Here is a 19549-nt window from a genome sequence, read left to right on the forward strand (position 1 = left end):
GGAGGAGTTCATGCCATTTGCAAAAAAATGGATGGCCCTGTAAGAGGGTGTTCCGGGACTAGAAGAGCACATTTTGGTTATCACAACGACTGGAGGTGTGTTGCTGGCCTTTAGCAGGAAGGACCCAGGAATTCTAGACAAAGCAAAGTAGGTGACACATACTAGACATCAAGAAAAACGGCCCACATGATTCAAACATCCAAAGATATTCCACCAGACATTAAGTGCTTCTCCCCTGTTTATAATGATCTGGGCCTAGATCCTGGTTCTATTTTATATATAAACACAACGTACCGGGTGGTTTCAACAAGCACCGCAATCCTAGAAATGTGGCTACCATGTGCAGTTTGGGGAAAACCTCTGTTTATGTGGTTTAGAACATTACTAATTATGGCTCACCATTTCAAAACATCATGTCCCTAAGAGCTATGCCCCTTGGGATAGGAGTCTCCAACTCACGATTCCTCTAACAGTTGGCAGATGTGCTCATCTGCGCATGCAGATGCTAAAGATAAGGTGCCCGTGCTACTGTGTTGTTCCGCATCACAGAGGAGAGCTCTCTGCTCTGAAATCCCATGTTGCTCGAACAAGGGCCATCCTCTCTTTCCCAGAAGCTAAAGCTTCTACGTATGCAACATCAGACTGCTGCATTCTATCTTCTGCTCTGGTTGGGTCATATTGCTTTATTACAAATTGTTTTTCTTTCCTTTTTTCTTTATGTTATGCTTAGGACATTATTCCAATTATATTTTGTGGGTTATATGCATGGATGTGATAGTATCTATGATTTTCACTGCAGGATAGGGAAGGGGCATTTCAAGATCCTGCATAAAAGGAGCAACTGAGAGTGTTGAAAATCACTCCCCTCTCCCACCAAACAGAGCGCAGACTCTTGTCTGGGCCACACCGATCTTCAGGTGGAGGGAGGGAAGGCCGCAGTGTTATCTCAGGTGAGGGTGCCCCGTGCAACAAGCAACTCAGGATCCCAACCAACGTCTCATTGAATTCATCCACTCAAGCCATTTGCTCAAGGCCAGATCCCTTGCTTTTGGAAACAATTTCCAGTATATCTTTGTATCCCTAGTACTTTTTTTTTTATTATTATTACGTGATGTTAATCACCATACATTACATCCTTAGTTTTTGATGTAGGGTTCCATGATTGTTTGCATACAACACCCAGTGCTCCACGCAGTACGTGCCCTCTTTAATGCCCATCACCAGGCTAACCCATCCCCCCACCCCCCTCCCCTCTAGAACCCTCGGTTTGTTTCTCAGAGCGCATCGTCTCTCATGGTTCGTCTCCCCCTCCAACTTCCTGCTATCTTCTTCTTCTTTTTTTTTTTTTTAACATATAATGTATTATTTGTTTCAGAGGTACAGGTCTGTGATTCAATAGTCCTACACAATTCACAGCACTCACCACAGCACATACCCTCCCCAATGTCTGTCACCCAGCCACCCCTTCCCTCCCACCCCCCACCACTCCAGCAACCCTCAGTTTGTTTCCTGAGATTAAGAATTTCTCCTATCAGTGAGATCATATGATACATGTCTTTCTCTGGTTGACTTACGAAATACAGTAAGATCTTGGGCCCCTTTTTCCCCCCAGGAGGGTCACTAAAGACCCCCAGGAGGGTCACTAAAGTCCTTATGACATGAAGAAGATATGAAGAGACATATTTCCATAGAAAAATGGAAACTCAAAGTCCTTATACCGATGGACACTCAAAGTCCTTCATTTCCCATCCCCTTCCCTTATAATTTTAAATTCTGACTATCAGTACACTGCCACAGCGAAACCCTCACTGGATACTCCATAAAAACCACTGACAATCACTTATATGTACACTCTTTCTTTGGAGCCAGATGAAAGGCTGTCTAAGAGAGGTAGGGCAAAAATTGTCTTCTTACTACAGCTAAACAAAGTGAGGCTCAAGGACACCGAGCTCAGGAGTAACAGAGCCCAGATGCAAACCCCAATTTCTGAATCCAAATGTCAGCACAGATCGCATCACATTAAAGTGATAAAAATGAAAAATGTTGTGAAGCCAACCCAGGGTCAAAAAAGTCCCTTCCACAACACTCCTTGGAAAATGTATCCTTTGGTTCTTAAACAAGGAAATAGAGTCACCCTCTAGACAAGCAGAGAGGATATTATTTACATTCTGGGTATATCTTATCACCAGCAGGGTCCAGAAATCCTTCTGACACACACATACACAAACACACTCACACACACACACTCACACAATCTCCTACCAGTTACTCAGCTGCTTATTAATAGAACATGTCCAGGCAACTTAAAATTTTATCTAGGGGTTGCAAATTTCACATTGGAGTTATCAAACATGACTGCTTATTGTCTCCCATGTTCCTGAACTCAAAGGTCCTGTGGAGCCTGGGGAAGAACAGAAAGTTTCAAGAGTGCCACTTTAGAGTGTGTTGTTCCCCATCACAGAAGAGAGCTCCCTGCTCTGAAATCCCATGTTGCTCGGACAAGGGCCATTCTCTCTTTCCCATATCAAGCATGGGCACCTCACCATTTCTCTGTGCGGGACACCTCTGCCCTCCTAGAGAGCTGGCCAGGTACTGGAGGAAGGGCTCTCCTGCACACCGCTCAGAGCTAACTCAGATCTGTGAGCACATGCAGCTCCGTGAGGGAGAATGGCTATGGGCTTCTGGGCCCTGGAAACTGGTGTTCAGGACCACGAACCGGAGCATCTCCAGGCTGCAGGCATAGGACAGACGTGCACCCCCAGGGCCTACCCATCAGAGCTCATACCTTTAGAATGGTGTATGTTGCATTTCATCTATATCACTGAACGAGTAGCACAGATCACATTCAGTGGTTAAAACTACACACAGTGGAAGCCTATGGTTAACTTCTTTCCATGGAGCCATTTTAGTGCAAGACAGGTGTGTCTTGTGTCCAGTCCCAGACTCTTCGATGCCAAGTTACACAAGGATTCCAGTATAAAGTATCACATCTAGGAGAGGCCCATGCTACGTGTTCCAAAGGACAGAACTTTATGAAGGCTTCAAATGTGTTGGGTCTGAGTTCCGATTCCAGTAGGAATTTCAGGAGGTTATAGGCGGTATAGTCACAGGGTATAGATTATCCTCATTAACCACTTCGGGGCCCTTTAAAGGTGTCCACGTTGCAGCCTCCTAGTTGTGTGGGCTCCATGGTTGTGACCCCCAAAATTATAGGACTGTCAATGCAGTTGAAGAGACTGGACAGAGTCCTAAAAGTTTAAGAATACCAGAAGGAAGGCAAAGTTACATGGTGAACACATAGTAATGCTTTATGATCCTCAAACTGCTCGGGTATGACGTGTACATAACGGCAAAATTTTCATATACTCCTTCCCATGTGATACTAACAACCAGGGTCAAAGGTAAGCTGTGAGATAACACATGACTGTAGCAGGAGGTTCTGAGGAGGAAGAGGGGCTGATGAGCTCACAGAGATGGGTGGGGGGCAGGAGGGTCCAAGGGTCCAGCCTAAGGGGGCTAGCCTTTGGAAAGAAAGACAGTGGCAATTTGTCAACAAGTGTCGTATGTACAACAGGGAAAGCTGAGAGGATGAATTCGGCAGTCCAATTACAAATAAATGCCACAAACCAATGCAAATAAATGACTCCCACCACAACCCCAAGAAGATTTTTTTTTTAATTAAACAAGGGAGTATTTGGGGAGAAAACCACAAAGAGCCCTTCAAAAATCCAGATCACCACATGAAAAGGCACAGTCAGCTTGCTGCTGAGGTTGTAAACCCAACACGCACACTTGCCAAGTCTAGACACAGGACAGGTATTTATAGCTGAGCAAGATTTAAATGGCCAGTAACATTTCCTTCCAGAGACAGTTTGGTGATTAAGAAAATCAAGCTGCTAACGGAACAGCTACTCCACCTGACAGGGAACAGACCTGTTAGCGGAAATAAACAAACTACTGCCATTTCACGTCAGAGTCCAAGGAAATGGGAAGAGAATTGACCTGACTGGTAAATAGTTCCTGTTTTCACCTTCAATTTCCAAATAATCCTTGTTGCAATATTTCCGATAATTCCTCCAGTGAATCCTCCCCGAAGTGGACTTGATTTCAGGAAACACTATGAGAGCCACAAGGCACAGTTCCATTTCTCTTCATAGTCTACAAAATATCTCTCATGGGCAGAACCTGCTGAGATTTCTTGAGAGCGCCATTCAGGAGGCAGGCAGAGATCAGATCGACCGGGCGGAGTGAAAAAAAGGAAAAGAAGCAACTTGATTGGCTGTGATTAAAATTTCCTGGCAAAGACAGAAAACAGGACTTTACCTGCCACAAATTATAACTCCTGGGTTTTCTTTTTCCTCCTTCCTTCAAGTTATTAAGAGAATTTCTCACTGCTGCACTCTGCCACAAGATCCTAATCAAAACAACACAGAGAGATAGAATGTTTTCATTTCTCTTTCCAATGACTCTCCCCTAAGACTCTGGGTTTTGCCTGAGGTGAGCCAATGATAACACAGATACTACTTGGTATCTCTTGTTTTGTTCTGTCGTTTTGCTTTAGTCTGGCTCAAAAAAAAAAAAAAAAAAAAAAAAGTTCATGGCCATTGGGGAGAAAAGAAGGAGAAACTATAGAAGTGTTCAGTGTGCCTTTTTAAAGCCTGTGATGTAGAGTTCCTCAAGAGACCTCACTTAGGTGGAGGCATCTCGCCACCTTTAGTGTGGACGCCCATCTTTCTGTATGTGAGATTTTTAACGCAAACAAGCTGGGGACACTCACTTTAACTCAGAACGTTGATCTGTGCGTGAGCTCCTCCAGACTGCTGCAGGGGGATTATTCTCCTGCGCATGGGTCTGCAGTCTCCTCCGGGGAGTAATGATGTCACGTTTGCCGAGTGCTTTGAAACTTCTAAGAAAGGCAGTACACAAAGTCAAGACATTCTTCACACACTATGTAAGACAGAGCCTTCGTTTTTTCTGTTTCATATTTAGAAAACTGCCCCTCTAGCCAGGCTATGCTATAAAAGGAAGAGAAGATCTTCTGTGACCTTCCCAGATTTTCTCTTGAGTGTTCTGAATAGTCTTTATGCCAGCCAGCCCTCTCTCCCTCGCCTCTTTGTTCTTTCTTGGCGTCTTTGGCAAAGCCGAGAGAGCAATGAAGAAATGTAAAGAGACAAAACTAAACCACCCCCCGTCCTCTCTGCAGTCACTTCTTCCCAGAAAGTTGCCTCTCCAGAGTTCACCAAGAGAACCAAAAGAACCAGATCAAAAGACCTGTGCGTACAGTCATTCCAATTCCATTTCACAAACATGGCAGGCCTTCTAAGTGTTTAAGCCATAATTTTTACCCTTCAAGGTGCTTACTTCTGATGACAGGAAAGGAATAAGTTTTGATTGCAGAGAAGGATGTTGGTGATATTGGGGTGTTCGTGTTAAGAAGGTGAAAGGTAAGCATTAGCTCTAGTGCAAATCTCGGGTATGCCTCTTCTCCCAAACCCCCTGATCCCAATTCCAGTACTATCCACCTCTCCGTCTATAAAAGACCTCTGATCTTTGCTTCCAAATGGCCTTCCATTATCTTCTTCCCAAAGCAAATCCAAGTCAATTTAGGAACAAGCTCTGATTGGGGTCATTAGCCATCCATCATCCTTCCATTTGGGTCAGTAACCAAGAACCACCCCTCACCTCCAGAAGCCCCTCCCAAAGGGTGAAGCTTTATATTTCCTTCACGTGCAAGAATTGTCCATCCAGAAAAATCATCAGACCCAGCCCAGAAAACTGCTCTAATAAACACACCTTTGGAGAGAGTTCCATTTCTCCTGGATCAGGGAAAATAATTCTTAAGATCTCAAAATAGAATTCTAATTTCTGGGAGGTGCTAATTCTAGTCCCACCGTGGTTAGCACAACGGCAACCTGTGCTTTGTGATCCCATCAGATGATCAGCTGAAATCACTATTCATTTATGTTCAAAAACACACTTTCTCTCCCACACAATTTATTCAAGGGTTCCTTTAAGATTTCAGCGGAAGACCCCGCTTCTGCTGGAAGTGCTTCTCCAATTACAATGGAATCCCCTTAACTCTTTGATCTGTCTATCCATTTATTCCCGACTTCTGACTCCAGGAATCATTAAGTGGTCTTTCCTCTCTTACATGGCAAACTCTGTCATGCCTCATAATTGAGTGGGCACTCGATAAATGAATGCTATAGTGCTCTGAGGAATAATACACTTCCTATTGGCAGCAAATCCGGCAGAAACTTCCTTAGAAGAAAGCACTGTCAATTACCACTTAACAAGCCTGAATTTTGGCTCCCAGAGAAAAAGCAAACCAAACAGTAACAACTCACCCCCAACAGTAGCCACATCACTATCTGGCCCCTGTCCTCCAGTCACCTGACGAGTGGCTGGCCCCATAGCAGGTCCTTGTTGGTAGACTGACTCATAAAGGCAGGAGAATGGTGATACGTAATCCATCACTGATAGGTAGACGCCAGCTAGGTGCCTGACCGTCTGGCTCTGCGGAGCTTCTGACCTCCTGTGGTCCTTGGCTCTCTTACAGTTGACACATCTAGCTGCGATGAGAGATGTCAGGCCGGGAGCAGGATGCAGAGAGAGGACGGGGAGGCCATTCCGGAACACTGGCAGGAGATTCCACCTCTTTCTTCTGCTGCAGCCACCCCAACTTCCCTGTCTCCCTGAGGGTGAAGCCTCTTCCAACTCGACTACACAGCCTTCCTTCTACGCTACCCTGGGCCAGGCTAGAGCTCCATGCTTGACACCAAGTGGTTCACAATTAGAATGCCAGTCACCTAGGAAGTTCACGCCCAGGTCCCATTTCCAAACTTTGTCATCGAATTGGTCTAGAGTCGAACTTCAGCGTGGATATTCTGGAAAGCTCTCCAGGGGATCTGAATGTGCAGGCAGGGCGCAGGCCCGCTGACCTCCTTCATTCCAATCCTTGGCCCAGACCTGCAATCCCTCGGTCTTTTACAGGGGGCGCTGCTGATAACAACAACAATCAATATCACGTTTAATAATAGTACCTCACAATTCCTGAGCATTTATTCTATGCCAGGCACTGTTCTAAGTGCTTTACTCATACGAATGCACTGAATTCTCATAAGAAGTGGGTGCATTTGTCATTCTTATGTTTCAGGCGAAAACACTGAGGCATAGGGAGAGGTTAAACAATTTGCCTAAAGCTTCACAGCTAGTAGGTGACAGTAGGAACCCAGGAGGACTGTCTCCAGCACCTTCTCTGTTAACCATTAACCTACACTGCCTCTCTGTATTCAGTGCACAAAGGTTTTCAGCTACCACAGGGGTGCCCTCTGGATCCTGTGTGGATACAATCATCTCAAGTACCTTCCTCGACTGCACTGGGCTACCCCTCTGGTACCTCCTGCCACCTTCCGCCACTCCACCCTCCAACAATTCCGAACGACTAGCAGTCCCTTCCATCTACCATAGAACCCTTGAGAACCAGGACTGCCCCCTCCACACCCTAGATACGGTTGCTATCGGCATTCGTACTCCTCCTGAGTGTGTCTCTGAAACAATTTAGAGATGCCAAAGAGCCAAGTTGGAAGGAAGCATATTCATTTAGAAACTCAGCCCTTCAAGGGCGTGACCGGCAGTCTAATGTGAATTTAAACCATACCTGTAACAAGAAAACATTAGATACATCAACTCCCCACCTTCACGAAACCAAAAACTGAGGAATGGAATTACCGTGATGAAATGATATACGCTTATGGACCTTGCTGCATTACTCATAACTTGCAGATTAAAATTCTTACGTCCTATTAAGCATTTACACTTAGCTGGCTCAGTAGGTGCCACAAAGCCCCCATTTCCTTAGAAACTCCCATTGTAGGAGTGTTTTAAACACTATAGCACCACATTCCAAGACCTCCTATAAATTGCAGTTATGGCAAATGAGAACAATCCAGTTTGGGGCCAGAATCTTAGGAATTAGTTCTCAAGAGTTCCTGGAAAATAAAGTGAAACTGGTCCAGCACTTCCTTCCTTCACTGAAAAACGGGTAAAGCAAAACCCAACACTTTGCAAAATACAGGCCACCCATTAGTGCACAATGCAACCGGACCGTGGATGTCCATTTGAATGTAAACTACTTGTGGTTTGCTCTCCTTTTCCCAGGTCTATGAATCTCCCCACTACCCTCTGATCCTGCATTCTCATCTGTTTTTCTACTGGACAAGTCCCAGTTTGTGCTTTCCTTGTTCAGAGAGAGAACATCTTTCTATTGGGCCACCTAAGTTCCAAATCATGTCCCCTGATCCTACTCGTTAGGTACTACACATTACAGAATCACTTGACTTCTCAGTCTAGCTCAGGATGTCTCAACCACGGCACCAGTGATATTTTGGACCAGACAGATCATTCTTTGTTGTAGGGGCCTGTTCTGTGTTCTGTAAGCTTTCGGTTTAACAGCAGCCCTGGGCTCTACCCCCGGCATGTCAATAGTACCTGTCCCGGGAGGGGTGTCCAGACGTTGCCAAACATTCCCCGAGGGCAGGATCACTCCCAGTCAGAACCACTGGTCTAGCCTCACACTCAACCCATTTTGGAGTTTCACTTCTGCTGTAAACGCTTTCCCGTGATTGGCCACATTTTTTTTTCCTTTCTGAAATTGTTCAAAAGCAGCCTGCGAAAACAGTCTTTGGCCTTGGGATTTCTAAGGTGGTTTTCTTAGAATGTAACCCTCAGCGGGGGCTTGTTTGTACTGAGTCCATATGGAGCATTTGATTTCGGTTGAGGTGGGGGTGCAGAGTTGAGAACTTGGCCATGACTCACAAGAAAGCATCTGTTAGGACAGGCCTTCCTAGTACCTGCATTCCTTTTGTGAATCGCCTCCGGGAGGGGAGGGGCATGTTACTTCCGCTGGATGATCACACATGGAGTTTTGCCTAACACCTTACAGTAAGCACCCTACATCCCCCAGGGGGCCACCTCTCCCAGTCAGCTACTTGTTAGTAATAGAAAACTCAATCCAAACTGACGTATGCAACAAAGAGAATTTATTGGCTCCAGTAAGTGAGCAGTCCTACAGAATCAGCGCTTGCAGGAGAAGCCGACCTCCAGGTGGGCTGAAGGTCAAGTTTGGGTGCCATCTCTCTGAGTCTCTCAGCGTCCTCTTCTTGGTTGGTCTTCAAATTGGCTTCCGTCGTTGTGGTACAATCACCGTACAAGTTCTGGTCCAAGGTCCATATACCGCACTGCTTCCGAGAGGGTGCCTTTCCAATGAAGCAGAAGTCCTGAGCGTCATTTTAACTGGACAGACCTGAGTAATACGCTTAGGGCTGAAGCATCCCAACCATGTGGCCAGGACAAGACCACGGGCTGATGGGTTGAGGCCCTAGAATCAGTCACAGAGGCTGAGGGAGGTAAGTTATGCTGATGGGTTTAGAACAGTGCTTCTCAAAGTGTGTTCCCTGACCAGTGGCATCAGCATCACCTGGGGACTTGTTATAAATACAGATTTTCAGGCCCCACCCCAGATTTGCTGAATCAGGAACTCTGGAGTGGGGCCCAGCCAGCCCTGGTTGAATAAGGCCTCCAGGTGATTCTGATGGAAGCTAAAGTTTGTGACCCGCTGGTCGAGACCATCAGGCCCTCCCCACGGAGCCTGGAGTGGGGTGAATCTGATGCACTTCATTGGGCTGTCACATCATCACAAAAGGATACGGTAGAGGCCTCAGAAGTTACCAAAGCCTTTAAAAGGGGAAAGTTCATTTCACATCTTCCTCCTGTGGCTCGGCTACCGGGTAGAAAATGCAGTAGTCAGAGCTTCAAACTAGCAACCGGTCTGGCGACTACAAGGCTTGAGGCAAAGGAAACATCCAACATCGTGTTTGCATTTTCTGTGGGTCCTACCCCACTCACCCCGGAGAAACAACAAATACACGTATGCATATTTGAGAAAAGTAAAGCTACGTGGCCATTCAAACCGCATCGAAGAAGACATTCTCTAAGAAAGTTTCTTAATCATGGCTCATCCTAGGAATCAACTGGAGTAAGATTATATACACAGCCCCTTGGGACAGACAGGAGACCCACTGAGTGGGGATCTCCAAGGGAGGAGCTGAGAACCTGCACTTTTTGCAGACACCGCCAGGGTTACGGATTATGAATGTTTCTCGAAAACACTGTTCTAAGAGATACATCCAAAGAACTGGGGAGAAAAATCTCAGGAAGGAATTATATGAATATTTCTCAGCGCAAATAACAGTTTCTTCCTCTTATTTACCTGTTCCCCTCACTACCAGAGCCCCCTAATTGTTTTTCCTCTCGACTTACCTGCTTCCCAGCTCCATCAGTCTTCATACCACTGCCAGAGGGAACGTTCTAGAATGCACTGGCTATCAGGGCTCCAGTCAAAACTCATCATCACAACCATGGTTTCCTCCAGGGAAGAGAACTAGATGTGTTCCCAGGGAAGGACTTAGCTGGGGGTTACTGCCAATATTCTATTACTTGGAGGCAACTGTGGGCTTATATATATATATATATATATATTTACAGAAGTAAATAAGCAAATAAAGAGAGCCATAACTGTACTGATTATGGCAACGTCAATACAATTCTGGGCCCTGAGGATAAAACTAAATACATTTTTTTAAAGTAAAGAAATAGAATATGTCAATATCTCTGGGTATTCAGAGTATGCTTTTAAAAATTCTTTTTCAGGATGCCTGGGTGGCTCAGTCAGTTAAGCAACTACCTTCAGCTCAGGTCATGATCCCAGAGTCCTGGGATCGAGTACTACATTGGGATCCTTGCTCAGCAGAGAGCCTGCTTCTCCCTCTGCCTGCTGCCGCCCCCCCCCCCGCCCCGTTTGTGCTCTCTTTCTAATAAATAAAATCTTTAAAAATTCTTTTTCTCTGCATTTTATAATTACTCCTTTGTGAATCACATAATTTAATAAATTTTTTTAAAATTAAAAAAAAATCCATCACCAGTCCTTGCCATGGCCTGCAGGATGAAAGCCAAGCGTCACTATGCCATACCGGTCTCCACATAAACCAATCCCCACCTCTCCTCCTCAGCCTTCTTCCCCACCATAAGCCTACTTGAAACTCACCCTTGAAACATGCGGCATTTCTTGCATTTCCTTGAATACTTGATACTCTTTTGCCTCTGTTCTGTCTGCTCACGCTGGTTTTCCTTCCCCATTCACCCAGTGCATCAGCCAGGTTAATGCCAGGTCAGGCTGAGGTAACAAAATCCCAGTAGATGAACACAACGCAGATTTATTTTGCACTCACTCTGTGTTAAGAGGCTACAAGGGTTTTTTTTGTGTGTTTTTTTTTTTATTCTCCAAAGACCCAGGTAGTAAATATTTTAGGCTTTGTGAGCAACATATAGTTTCTACTACATATTTTTCTTCTTTGTTTTGTTCATTTGTTGTTTTTTGGGTGGGGTTTGTGTGTGTGTGTGTGTGTGTGTGTGTGTGTGTGTGTGTGTGTGTGCGCGATCTTTTAAAAAACGTAAAAACCATTCTTATATTCACAGGCCATCCAAAAACAGGTCACTGGCCATTGGCTGACCTCTACTCTATATGACCATTGCCAGATACGTGCAGACAGCAGAGAATTACTCATGTAGTCATTCACACTGGGTTCATGAAGCAATCAGATCTTGCACATTTTTTGTCATTAGACAGCAGACAAAAAGCGAGGGTCTCATTCAAGTAATTAAATGCTCCAGTCTGCAAATGACATCCTGTGACTTCTCACAAAAAATTGCCCCAAATTCGTCCTTCCGTCCCACCCAACCATAAAGGGGCCGGAAAGTGCAACCCTACCATGTGCCCAACAGTAATAAGAACTGACATCACTTGGTCAAAATGATGACTCTACTCAGCTCAGAGTCAGCTGCCCTAGAAAGCCTTTTCTGACGCTGTAATTCCCCAGCCAGATTAGCTACCCTTCCCCTATAATCTTATAGCACCTTGAACATCCCTCGGGCTGTGCTGTTTCTCTGCCTCTCCCCTACCCCGTTCCTGAGCTTGCTCTGGTTAGCATCTCCCTATGCCGACTGCATAGCACAGTGCCTACCTCCCAGGGATACTCAAAGCATGTTGCCTCAACAAAGAAATAAAAGTGATGGACTGTGGGAGTGAATGGTTGCCTCTGCATCTACCTGAAGGCTTCTGAATCTAGCGTTGTCAACCTTTCTGAAACCAGTTTGTTCAACCACACCCAGAGTCTCCACTCATGATAAATTTCTCATTTTGGTTATTTGGTTACTTTCTGTATTCATTAAGTCCATTTCTTCTTATAACTGTTTTCTTCTATCAGTGCTTTGCGGAGAGCTGGTCCCTGAGGCCAGAGAGCACTCGGACTTTATGTGGCTTAGTTTTGTTTTCAGTTTACAGGTCAGAGGGCAGGCACGGAGAGGCACAGTGATTTTCCTAAGTTACACAGCCAAGCAGAGGTCCAGCTAAAAGTTATGCTTCGATTCAACAATAAAGCTACCAGATTGAACACAGAGCCTCAGCTAAGTTCACCAACAATTTATTTATATCCCTAGGAGAGGCAGAGAGCATAGTACATGTTCATCAACTGTAAGTCTATTATACCATACCAGGGTTTAGCTTGTAGTACCCAGGCATTTATCTCTGAGAAAAATATTAAACACAAGCCACATGGACTGTTTATTAACACTGTGCTTTTTCATATTGATTCCACTCATCCCTCTACCACCTTTCCTCGTCTGTAAAGTGACACAGCTCATTCTCAGATGGTCTTTCAGAACCCTGAGAATATTGAAGATGATGTGCCCTGGAGGTTTTACCATCGCACCTTAATGCCTGTTAGGTAAACAACACCCGCATGCATTTTCACTACTAAACGGCATAAGACAAATTTGAATTCAATTTCACATGCAACATGTGCATGGCTGCTCCAGTTGGTATCAAATGTACATAGAGCGGGCAAAACGGCATTCGAAATGAGCTATAGTCTAACACTCCACCCACACGCAGCGTGAAGCCCCTCAATGTTTATCAGTCACAATCCTGATATCCTCTGGCCCCACCAAAGTGTATCCTGATCTGCAATTTTCCTTTTCTTGCCATCTCCTGAATACAGTAAGTTCCTAATAAATAACCCCTCTGATGGGTAGCCTTGACAAATGCCTAGAAGAACCAGGGCAAAGAGAATACAGCGAGGCAGTGCCCACCACGTCTCAGATCACCAATAGAACACCGCTAGAAAGGGGTCCTATTGAAACCTGCAAAGTTTGGGTCATTTGATATGAAAATTTAAAAAAAAAGAAAAAGGAAAATAACTTTTTAAAAAATACGTAAACCCTTTATTGAAGAAGGAGAAACAGCTCAGTGTGCCCTTCAACTCTTGTTAAGTGCTAAATAGACAACGCACCTCAGCGAAGGGAAAGTGTGCAAGAAAACTGAAGTAAACACACACACACAAAACAAATTACAGGCTCAGGTCCTGCCAGGCACAAAACAAGAATCAATCCTTCATAGGAATCTTGCCTCTACTTCCTTTTTTTCTTAAGCCTTATAATTAACTGTTACAAAGTGTATCAAGAAGAATAAACCTAGGTTCCCCTCCCCCCAAACAAGAAAAGGTTAAGCTTTTAATTACAGGCCCTCAAACTACCATTTTGTGCAATTAGCAATTAACTATAATCGTTGATGAGAGAATGCAGGGCTGCCCTAGCAATTTCCCTCCTCCCAGGCTGGGTTATTTTAGTCCCGTTCTATGACAGAGAACCAACCACAAACGCACGCACCCTCACACACACTCTCTCGTTTAAAAGCACGTGTAATTTTTAGCGAAAATGGCACCTCGGCGTGCGATTGAGACAGGCACCCCGAACCCCACCTCAGAGCAGCCGGAACGTTTCGAGCCCGTCCACTCCATCACTTTCAGGTGGAGGGAGGAGGCCTGAGGAAGACGCTACCTACCAGCCTTACAGTACCAGCCTCTCTCTGGGGTGCAGGAGAGGGTGGCTGAGAGAGAGAGAAAGAGAGAGAGCGAGAAAGAGAGAGAGAGAAAGATGCTTGTTGCCTTTGGCAGCCGCAGGTCCCCCCGGGCCGCCAGCCCCGTTAGCGGGCGGGCGGGCGGGCGGGCGGTGGCAACGATGGCTGTAGTTTGCATCAGCGCTCACTGCCGCTGCTCCTTGCGGCCGCTGCATTTACAGTCGGCGGCTGTCGGGACCGTACGGTAATGACTGTAGGGAGCGCACCGCTGCGGCGGCAGCAGGTTCCCTAGATCAGGAAATTAGGGCAGGCACCGGGGATTGGAGGCGAGGGCGGCGCGCGAGCCAACCAGCGGCCGCCCCGGGCCCCCGTGAGCCCCGGGCGGACGCGCGGAGCAGCCGGGCCCCAGGAGCAGTCCGGGTGGCAGCGGCGGCCACGGCCACTCACGTACGCACACACACTCGCACACCCCCTGCGCAGGCACCTGGCTGCCCAGAGCTTGTAAGAGCGGCGCGTCTAGGGGAAAGGAGGGCTGAAGCCGCCGCTCCCCCCACCCCCCCACACCCCTCGCTGACCACTCCCCCTCCTGCCCCCTCCTCGCTGCTCACCCCGCGCTCCTGCAGCCGCCAGTGTGGGTGCTCCGCGGCCGGCTCCGCTCTTCTGCCTTCTCCTCTGCTCTCGGCTCCCCACCCCCTCCCCTCCCGAGCCCTCCCCTCCTCTTCCCTCCCCTCCTCTGCAGCGCGTGCATTATTTTCTGCCCGCAGGCTCGGCTTGCACTGCTGCAGCAGCCCGGGGAGGTGGGTGGGTGGGTGGGTGGGTGGGTTGGCTGGTGGGGAGGAGATTGTGCAAGTTGTAGGGGAGGGGGTGCCCTCTTCTTCCCTGCTCCCTTTCCCCCTTTCTAACTCCTTTCCCTCCTCCTCCCCCTCCCCCCTCCCCGCCCCCACCTCCTTCCTCCTTTGCGAAGGGCTGGTAACTTGTTGTGCGGAGCGAGCGAGCGGCGGCGGCGGCGGCGGCGGCGGCGGCGGCACCATCCAGGCGGGCACCATGGGCACGTCCGCGCGTTGGGCGCTCTGGCTGCTGCTCGCGCTGTGCTGGGCGCCCCGGGAAAGCCGCGCCACCGGAGCGGGTGAGTGAGAACGCGCCCCTCCGCTGGCTGCCCGGACCCAGCCGGGGCGCCAGGGGGCCCTGAGGCGCGGGTCTCCTTTTGCCCACCCCCCTCCTAAGAGGCGCCTCTCCGCTCTGCTCGCCTCTTTCCCTCCCAACCCTGGTGGCGCCTCTGAGCTGACTGTCAGCGCCGCGGCTACGCGGAGCCGGGCTTGGGGGACAGTGGGATTTGGGGTGTCCTAAAGCCTTGCCTGAACTAGTCTTCATTCCCTTACACTCTGTCCCCCAAAGGCACTGTTTTGCCTCGTTTTTCACCCCGCTTGGCCGGGTCTGGGGAGTGTGGGCTTCTGAGCCACTGAACAATGGTTCTGTCTGCTCTGCCAGGCGGAGTGTTAGGAAGGAGGCAGAGGGCCGGGTAGGGCCGAGCGGTTCGCGGGAGCCCGGTGCACGCTCCCGGGACTTGAGGGAGGGTAGGAGTGCTCGGTGGACGAGGGTGGGCGCCTCCGGGGACGCGTGGCGCCGGGTGCGGGTCCCGGCAGCGAGTCCCTGGTGGCGGTGAGCGGGCGCACGTTCGATGGGCGGCAGCCGGGAGGCTCCAGGGAGCCACTACCAGTGCGCAGCCTGCGCACCCGGACTGCGACTGCCCGGGCGCCCGGTGGTCTCTCTGGAGTACGGGTTAGAGGACGAGTGCCGTTTCAAATAGTACTCCCCACTGGGTGTTTCACCCCTTCTCCCTCCCCACCCCTCCCCCCTCGCCCCCACGCGTGGTGTTTGTAAACCTCCCGGGTCTCCCGTGTAGCTGAGCGGGGGAGGGGAGCGCAACGAAGACTTAATCAGGTTAGTTTGCTGATCTTCGTTCCCGGTGAGACTTCCTCGGGAGGAATTGGGTCCTAATCTAGTGACTGTGTAATTGGCCTTCATTCCAAACAATAGATCAAAGGGAGTAGCTCGAGAGCTGGTGTGTGGCGCTGGGGACTACCGTCGAGTGCCCAAGGTCTGCCGCTCTGGGCCCGGGAGCCCTGTCCTCAGCCACTCTCCCAGTTGGAGCCGCACAACTTTCCTGGACAGAGGACAGGAAGCCCTTCTAAGGATTCGGTCAGAGTCCCGGCGCGTCCCTGAAGTGATCTTGGACGTGCGTGACTCAGAGGGGCTTGCTAGCCAGCTCCAGGGAAGTGGGACAGAAAGCTGCCCGCGGCCTGAGTACCCATTCCAGAGTCCCTAGCTCCTGCCGCCCGGTGGCTTAGGAGGCCCGCCTGCCTGCAGTCACGTGTCTCCTGAAGTGAGCCAACTTTAAAAAGTGTGTGGTCAAGCAGCCTCTCGGGCCATACTTGGGGGTTTGAAGCCTCCCAGTGCCCCCTGCCCTTTGGCTCCGACTGTCCCGAGCGAGCGTGTGAAGCTGGGACGGGCTTTTCTGCCCTCTGCGATTGGCTGGCCGCCCGATCACGTTTGGGTTGGTCACATGTCTCCGCGAACTCAGAATATAGCAGCCTGAGAAGTATTATCTGTAAGGGAACGTGGAACACCCACCCGACAGGCTCCGTCGCGCTGTTCTCTCTTTCCCCCAACCTGGACTCCTTGAAAAAGGCGAGTCGTGGAGACAACCTCTGATATGTAACAAACCTCAGAGCCTGGAAAAGGCCTGCCTACAAGAATTTTCAGACTGGAACATTAATCATTAATGGATGAGCAATACTAACTTATTAAATGATTTCTCAGAATAGCACCATGACTTGCATATACTTTTCCTAACATTTCAAAAGACTAAGGTATACCAGAAACTATTGATAACCTTCCCGGAGGTGAGAGAAAGATTCATTTTTGCTGCATGTTCTCTCCGTATCCTTTTGATTTAACATGTAATAACTTTCCCTTAGAGGTTAACTTTATCCAATAGAATGCTGGGAATGCCCTTGAACTGTTGAAATGAGTTAGTTGAAGCCATCTGTTGGCCTTGTCTTAGGTAGGTGAGGGTCCCTTTGGCTCCCCTGTGTCACGTGTGAAATATATGACATGCCATGAATAGTGAAAAACAGAAGCCCATGCAAGACTTAAATTCTTTAAAGGAAAGGCGGCACATCATTTTTTCAACTGGACAGAATCTGGGGTTGGCTGGGGAAGTATTGATCTTAAGCCAACCCAGACTGACTCCTCTCTCAAGTTCAAAGCCCCAGGGTATGTGGGTTGACTTTCTGGTCCTGGTTTCGTATACATCCCTTCTTCCCAACCCCTCCCCCCAAAACCCACTCATGGCACTGGTCTAAAATCCTCGAGGACGGGGCAGGGATGTTCTAAGATCCTGACCGGAAACGTCAACCAGGCTAACAAGATAAGTTGAAATTCAGTAGGAGTATACCTGATTGCAAATCCCTGGGAATTCTGGTACATTTTCCCCCAGCCTAGGTGGTCAAACTTAGGATGTGGGATACCACATATTCATTAAAGCCAAAGCCTAGAAGAACCAAGGTTTTAGGAAGGCTATTCAGATATGACTAGCAACTAGCAGAAGAGGAGACAGAAACTTCTCTGACTGTGGGAGGAGGCTGAATGAAGCTAGCAATACCGAGAGACCCAGAGGGAGAGGAGAAAATAAACTTGACTTCCAACCCGTAGCACCAAGGGAAAGTGTGACAGTGATCCTAATCCTCGTTCAGGCCAAAGAACGAGCGTGTGAGCTGGGCTCCTTTAAAGGAGGATCACCAGGCAAGTGACAGCTTCCTCAAGTCTGAGCACCTCCCTTCCATGAATCGGCCTGTTGCTCCCTTCATGTGACATTTAGCTAGAATGTCCGTCCTGTGTTGTCTTGATTCTCTGCTTTTGCTGCTTGTGTCCCCAGATTCCTCATGTGTGTATAAAGGCCAGGCTCAGTAGCACAGCCCAATATTAAGACTTTACCATGATCAACCGCATGTTGAAGCACTAAGCGTTGCTAGTAAGGTTAATTATAGCAGTCTCCATGCTTCAAAGAAGTGAAGTCCTGATTTAAGTGTTTCTGCCTTTCATAAAATGGAATAACCATAAATTTGATTTCACACTTTTACTACCATTTTAGAAGCGATGAAAAGTAGCTACAAGCCCCTTCGATTCCAGAAGTATCAAACTGGTAAGACTTCACAGGAACTCCCAGGGTAGAACATGGCCATAATCAAGGGAACAGGTAGCTCCCAGGCACATGGTTTTGGGTTTTGATCCAAAGGCCAAAAGACTCAGAGCACAGCATATAGACATACAAATAAGTCATGTTAAAAATCTAGATCATTTTCTATTTCTTACAGAATGTGAATGAAGCTGTCCTTTTTGGTAGAAGGAAGAATGATCAAGGATAGGCAGTTACCTCTTTGACTTCAAGTTATATTTAAATTTACTTTGAGTACTGACTGTTCTTTGGAAAGCCACGTTCCTATACTAGCCTATGAGAAATCAAATGCCTCCAAAGGCTATGATAAGGTCTGCAGTGATGTTTATGATAAATGTACCTGCCTTAGGAGTGCTGCTCAGGGCGGACTGCTCTCCAGATGGTTAGTCAATAGACTCAAAATTGCTTAGTGTATTCCCTTCTACTATAAGTTCATCTCAAGAGAGTTCTTAGGGCACAGCATGGAGACTATTTCCAGGACCAAGTGTCCAATAGTACCTTCTGCAAAGGTGATGGACGAGATGTACCTGTTGAGCAGAAGTGGTCCAGGGACAATTTTTTGTCCCCAGCTAAAGAATTTTTAGCTAGCAAATTTGAGGACTGATAGCTTTTTAGCTTTCAGGCTGAGTGTGACTTAGCTTGAGCAGAATCTTACTTGATGATTTCACTCTGTATCTTTCAATCTGAATCGGTGTCTCTTTGCTAAGCTGTTCTGTTGGCTTAGCAATAAAAACTCTTAGCATGGCTAATGCCACCTCGTTAGATACACTAGCCATGCTGCAGGAACTAAATCAGATGGCAGGTGATACCGTAAAGTTAGCATACTTTCTCCTTCATGTGATGTGTCCTAGGAAAGCTCGGGCCTGCTGGTTATTCGGGGGCTCTAAGTGAAGCAAGAGCTTGCCTCCTGGGTACCATGAGATTAAGGACAGAGATTATGCAAAAAAAAAAAAAAGGGGGGGGTCTTAATGTTTGCTTGCAGAGCCTTTGACTACTTTGTATTTTAGAAATGCCCCTGGGTGGGTGGAATGGAGGAAGGGTATGCATGCTCTTGCATTTAAGAGGTAACTTTGAAAGCAGAAACTTTAAGATGGGACCACTGGCTGGAGTGGTTGATCTTGCCACCAACTTGGGGCTTCTGGCTTGGGCCTACCGGCTAGGAGCCTTTATGCATATAGATGTGGTTTTGGGGGGCCGGGGCAGGGGGAGTTTGCAATTTGCCAAGCAAGGGAGATGGTAAAACCTTAGTGATAGACAACATTTGCAAATTACTTCACGTGTTTATATGTTATAACCTAATACTTCCCCTAAACTCAACATTTGCAAATTACTTCCCATGT

General features: G+C 47.7%; 2 protein-coding genes across 10 annotated transcripts in view; one reads left to right on the forward strand and one right to left on the reverse strand.

Annotated features, from left to right (window-relative positions):
* The window catches only part of LOC113934466, a 56826-nt gene extending 41785 nt beyond the window's left edge, over positions 1-15041 (reverse strand). Inside the window, exons 1-2 of one of the 4 annotated variants that reach the window (XR_003523688.1) lie at positions 14581-14658; positions 9027-9257 (exon numbers count right to left, since the gene is read on the reverse strand). Coding sequence is in view for 1 of the 4 variants with exons in the window: in XM_027615535.2 (XP_027471336.2) it covers positions 9042-9257; positions 14917-15018 (318 nt within the window). In the remaining 3 variants the exon portion in view is untranslated. Of the gene's footprint in view, positions 1-9026; positions 9258-11104; positions 11354-14580; positions 14659-14916 lie in introns of those variants that run through there. The other 3 variants (XR_003523690.1, XM_027615535.2, XR_003523689.2) reach the window with 3 other exon arrangements.
* Positions 14381-19549, forward strand: part of VLDLR (very low density lipoprotein receptor) — a 29814-nt gene continuing 24645 nt past the window's right edge. For 4 of the 6 annotated variants that reach the window (XM_027615530.2, XM_027615531.2, XM_027615532.2 and 1 more), the window contains exon 1: positions 14812-15098. In XM_027615530.2, coding sequence (XP_027471331.1) covers positions 15017-15098 — 82 coding nt within the window. In that variant the 5' untranslated portion in view covers positions 14812-15016. Of the gene's footprint in view, positions 14474-14618; positions 14770-14811; positions 15099-19549 lie in introns of those variants that run through there. The other 2 variants (XM_027615528.2, XM_027615529.2) reach the window with 2 other exon arrangements.

The sequence above is a fragment of the Zalophus californianus genome, chromosome 13 (genome assembly GCF_009762305.2).
Source record: "Zalophus californianus isolate mZalCal1 chromosome 13, mZalCal1.pri.v2, whole genome shotgun sequence".
Lineage (NCBI taxonomy): Eukaryota > Metazoa > Chordata > Mammalia > Carnivora > Otariidae > Zalophus > Zalophus californianus.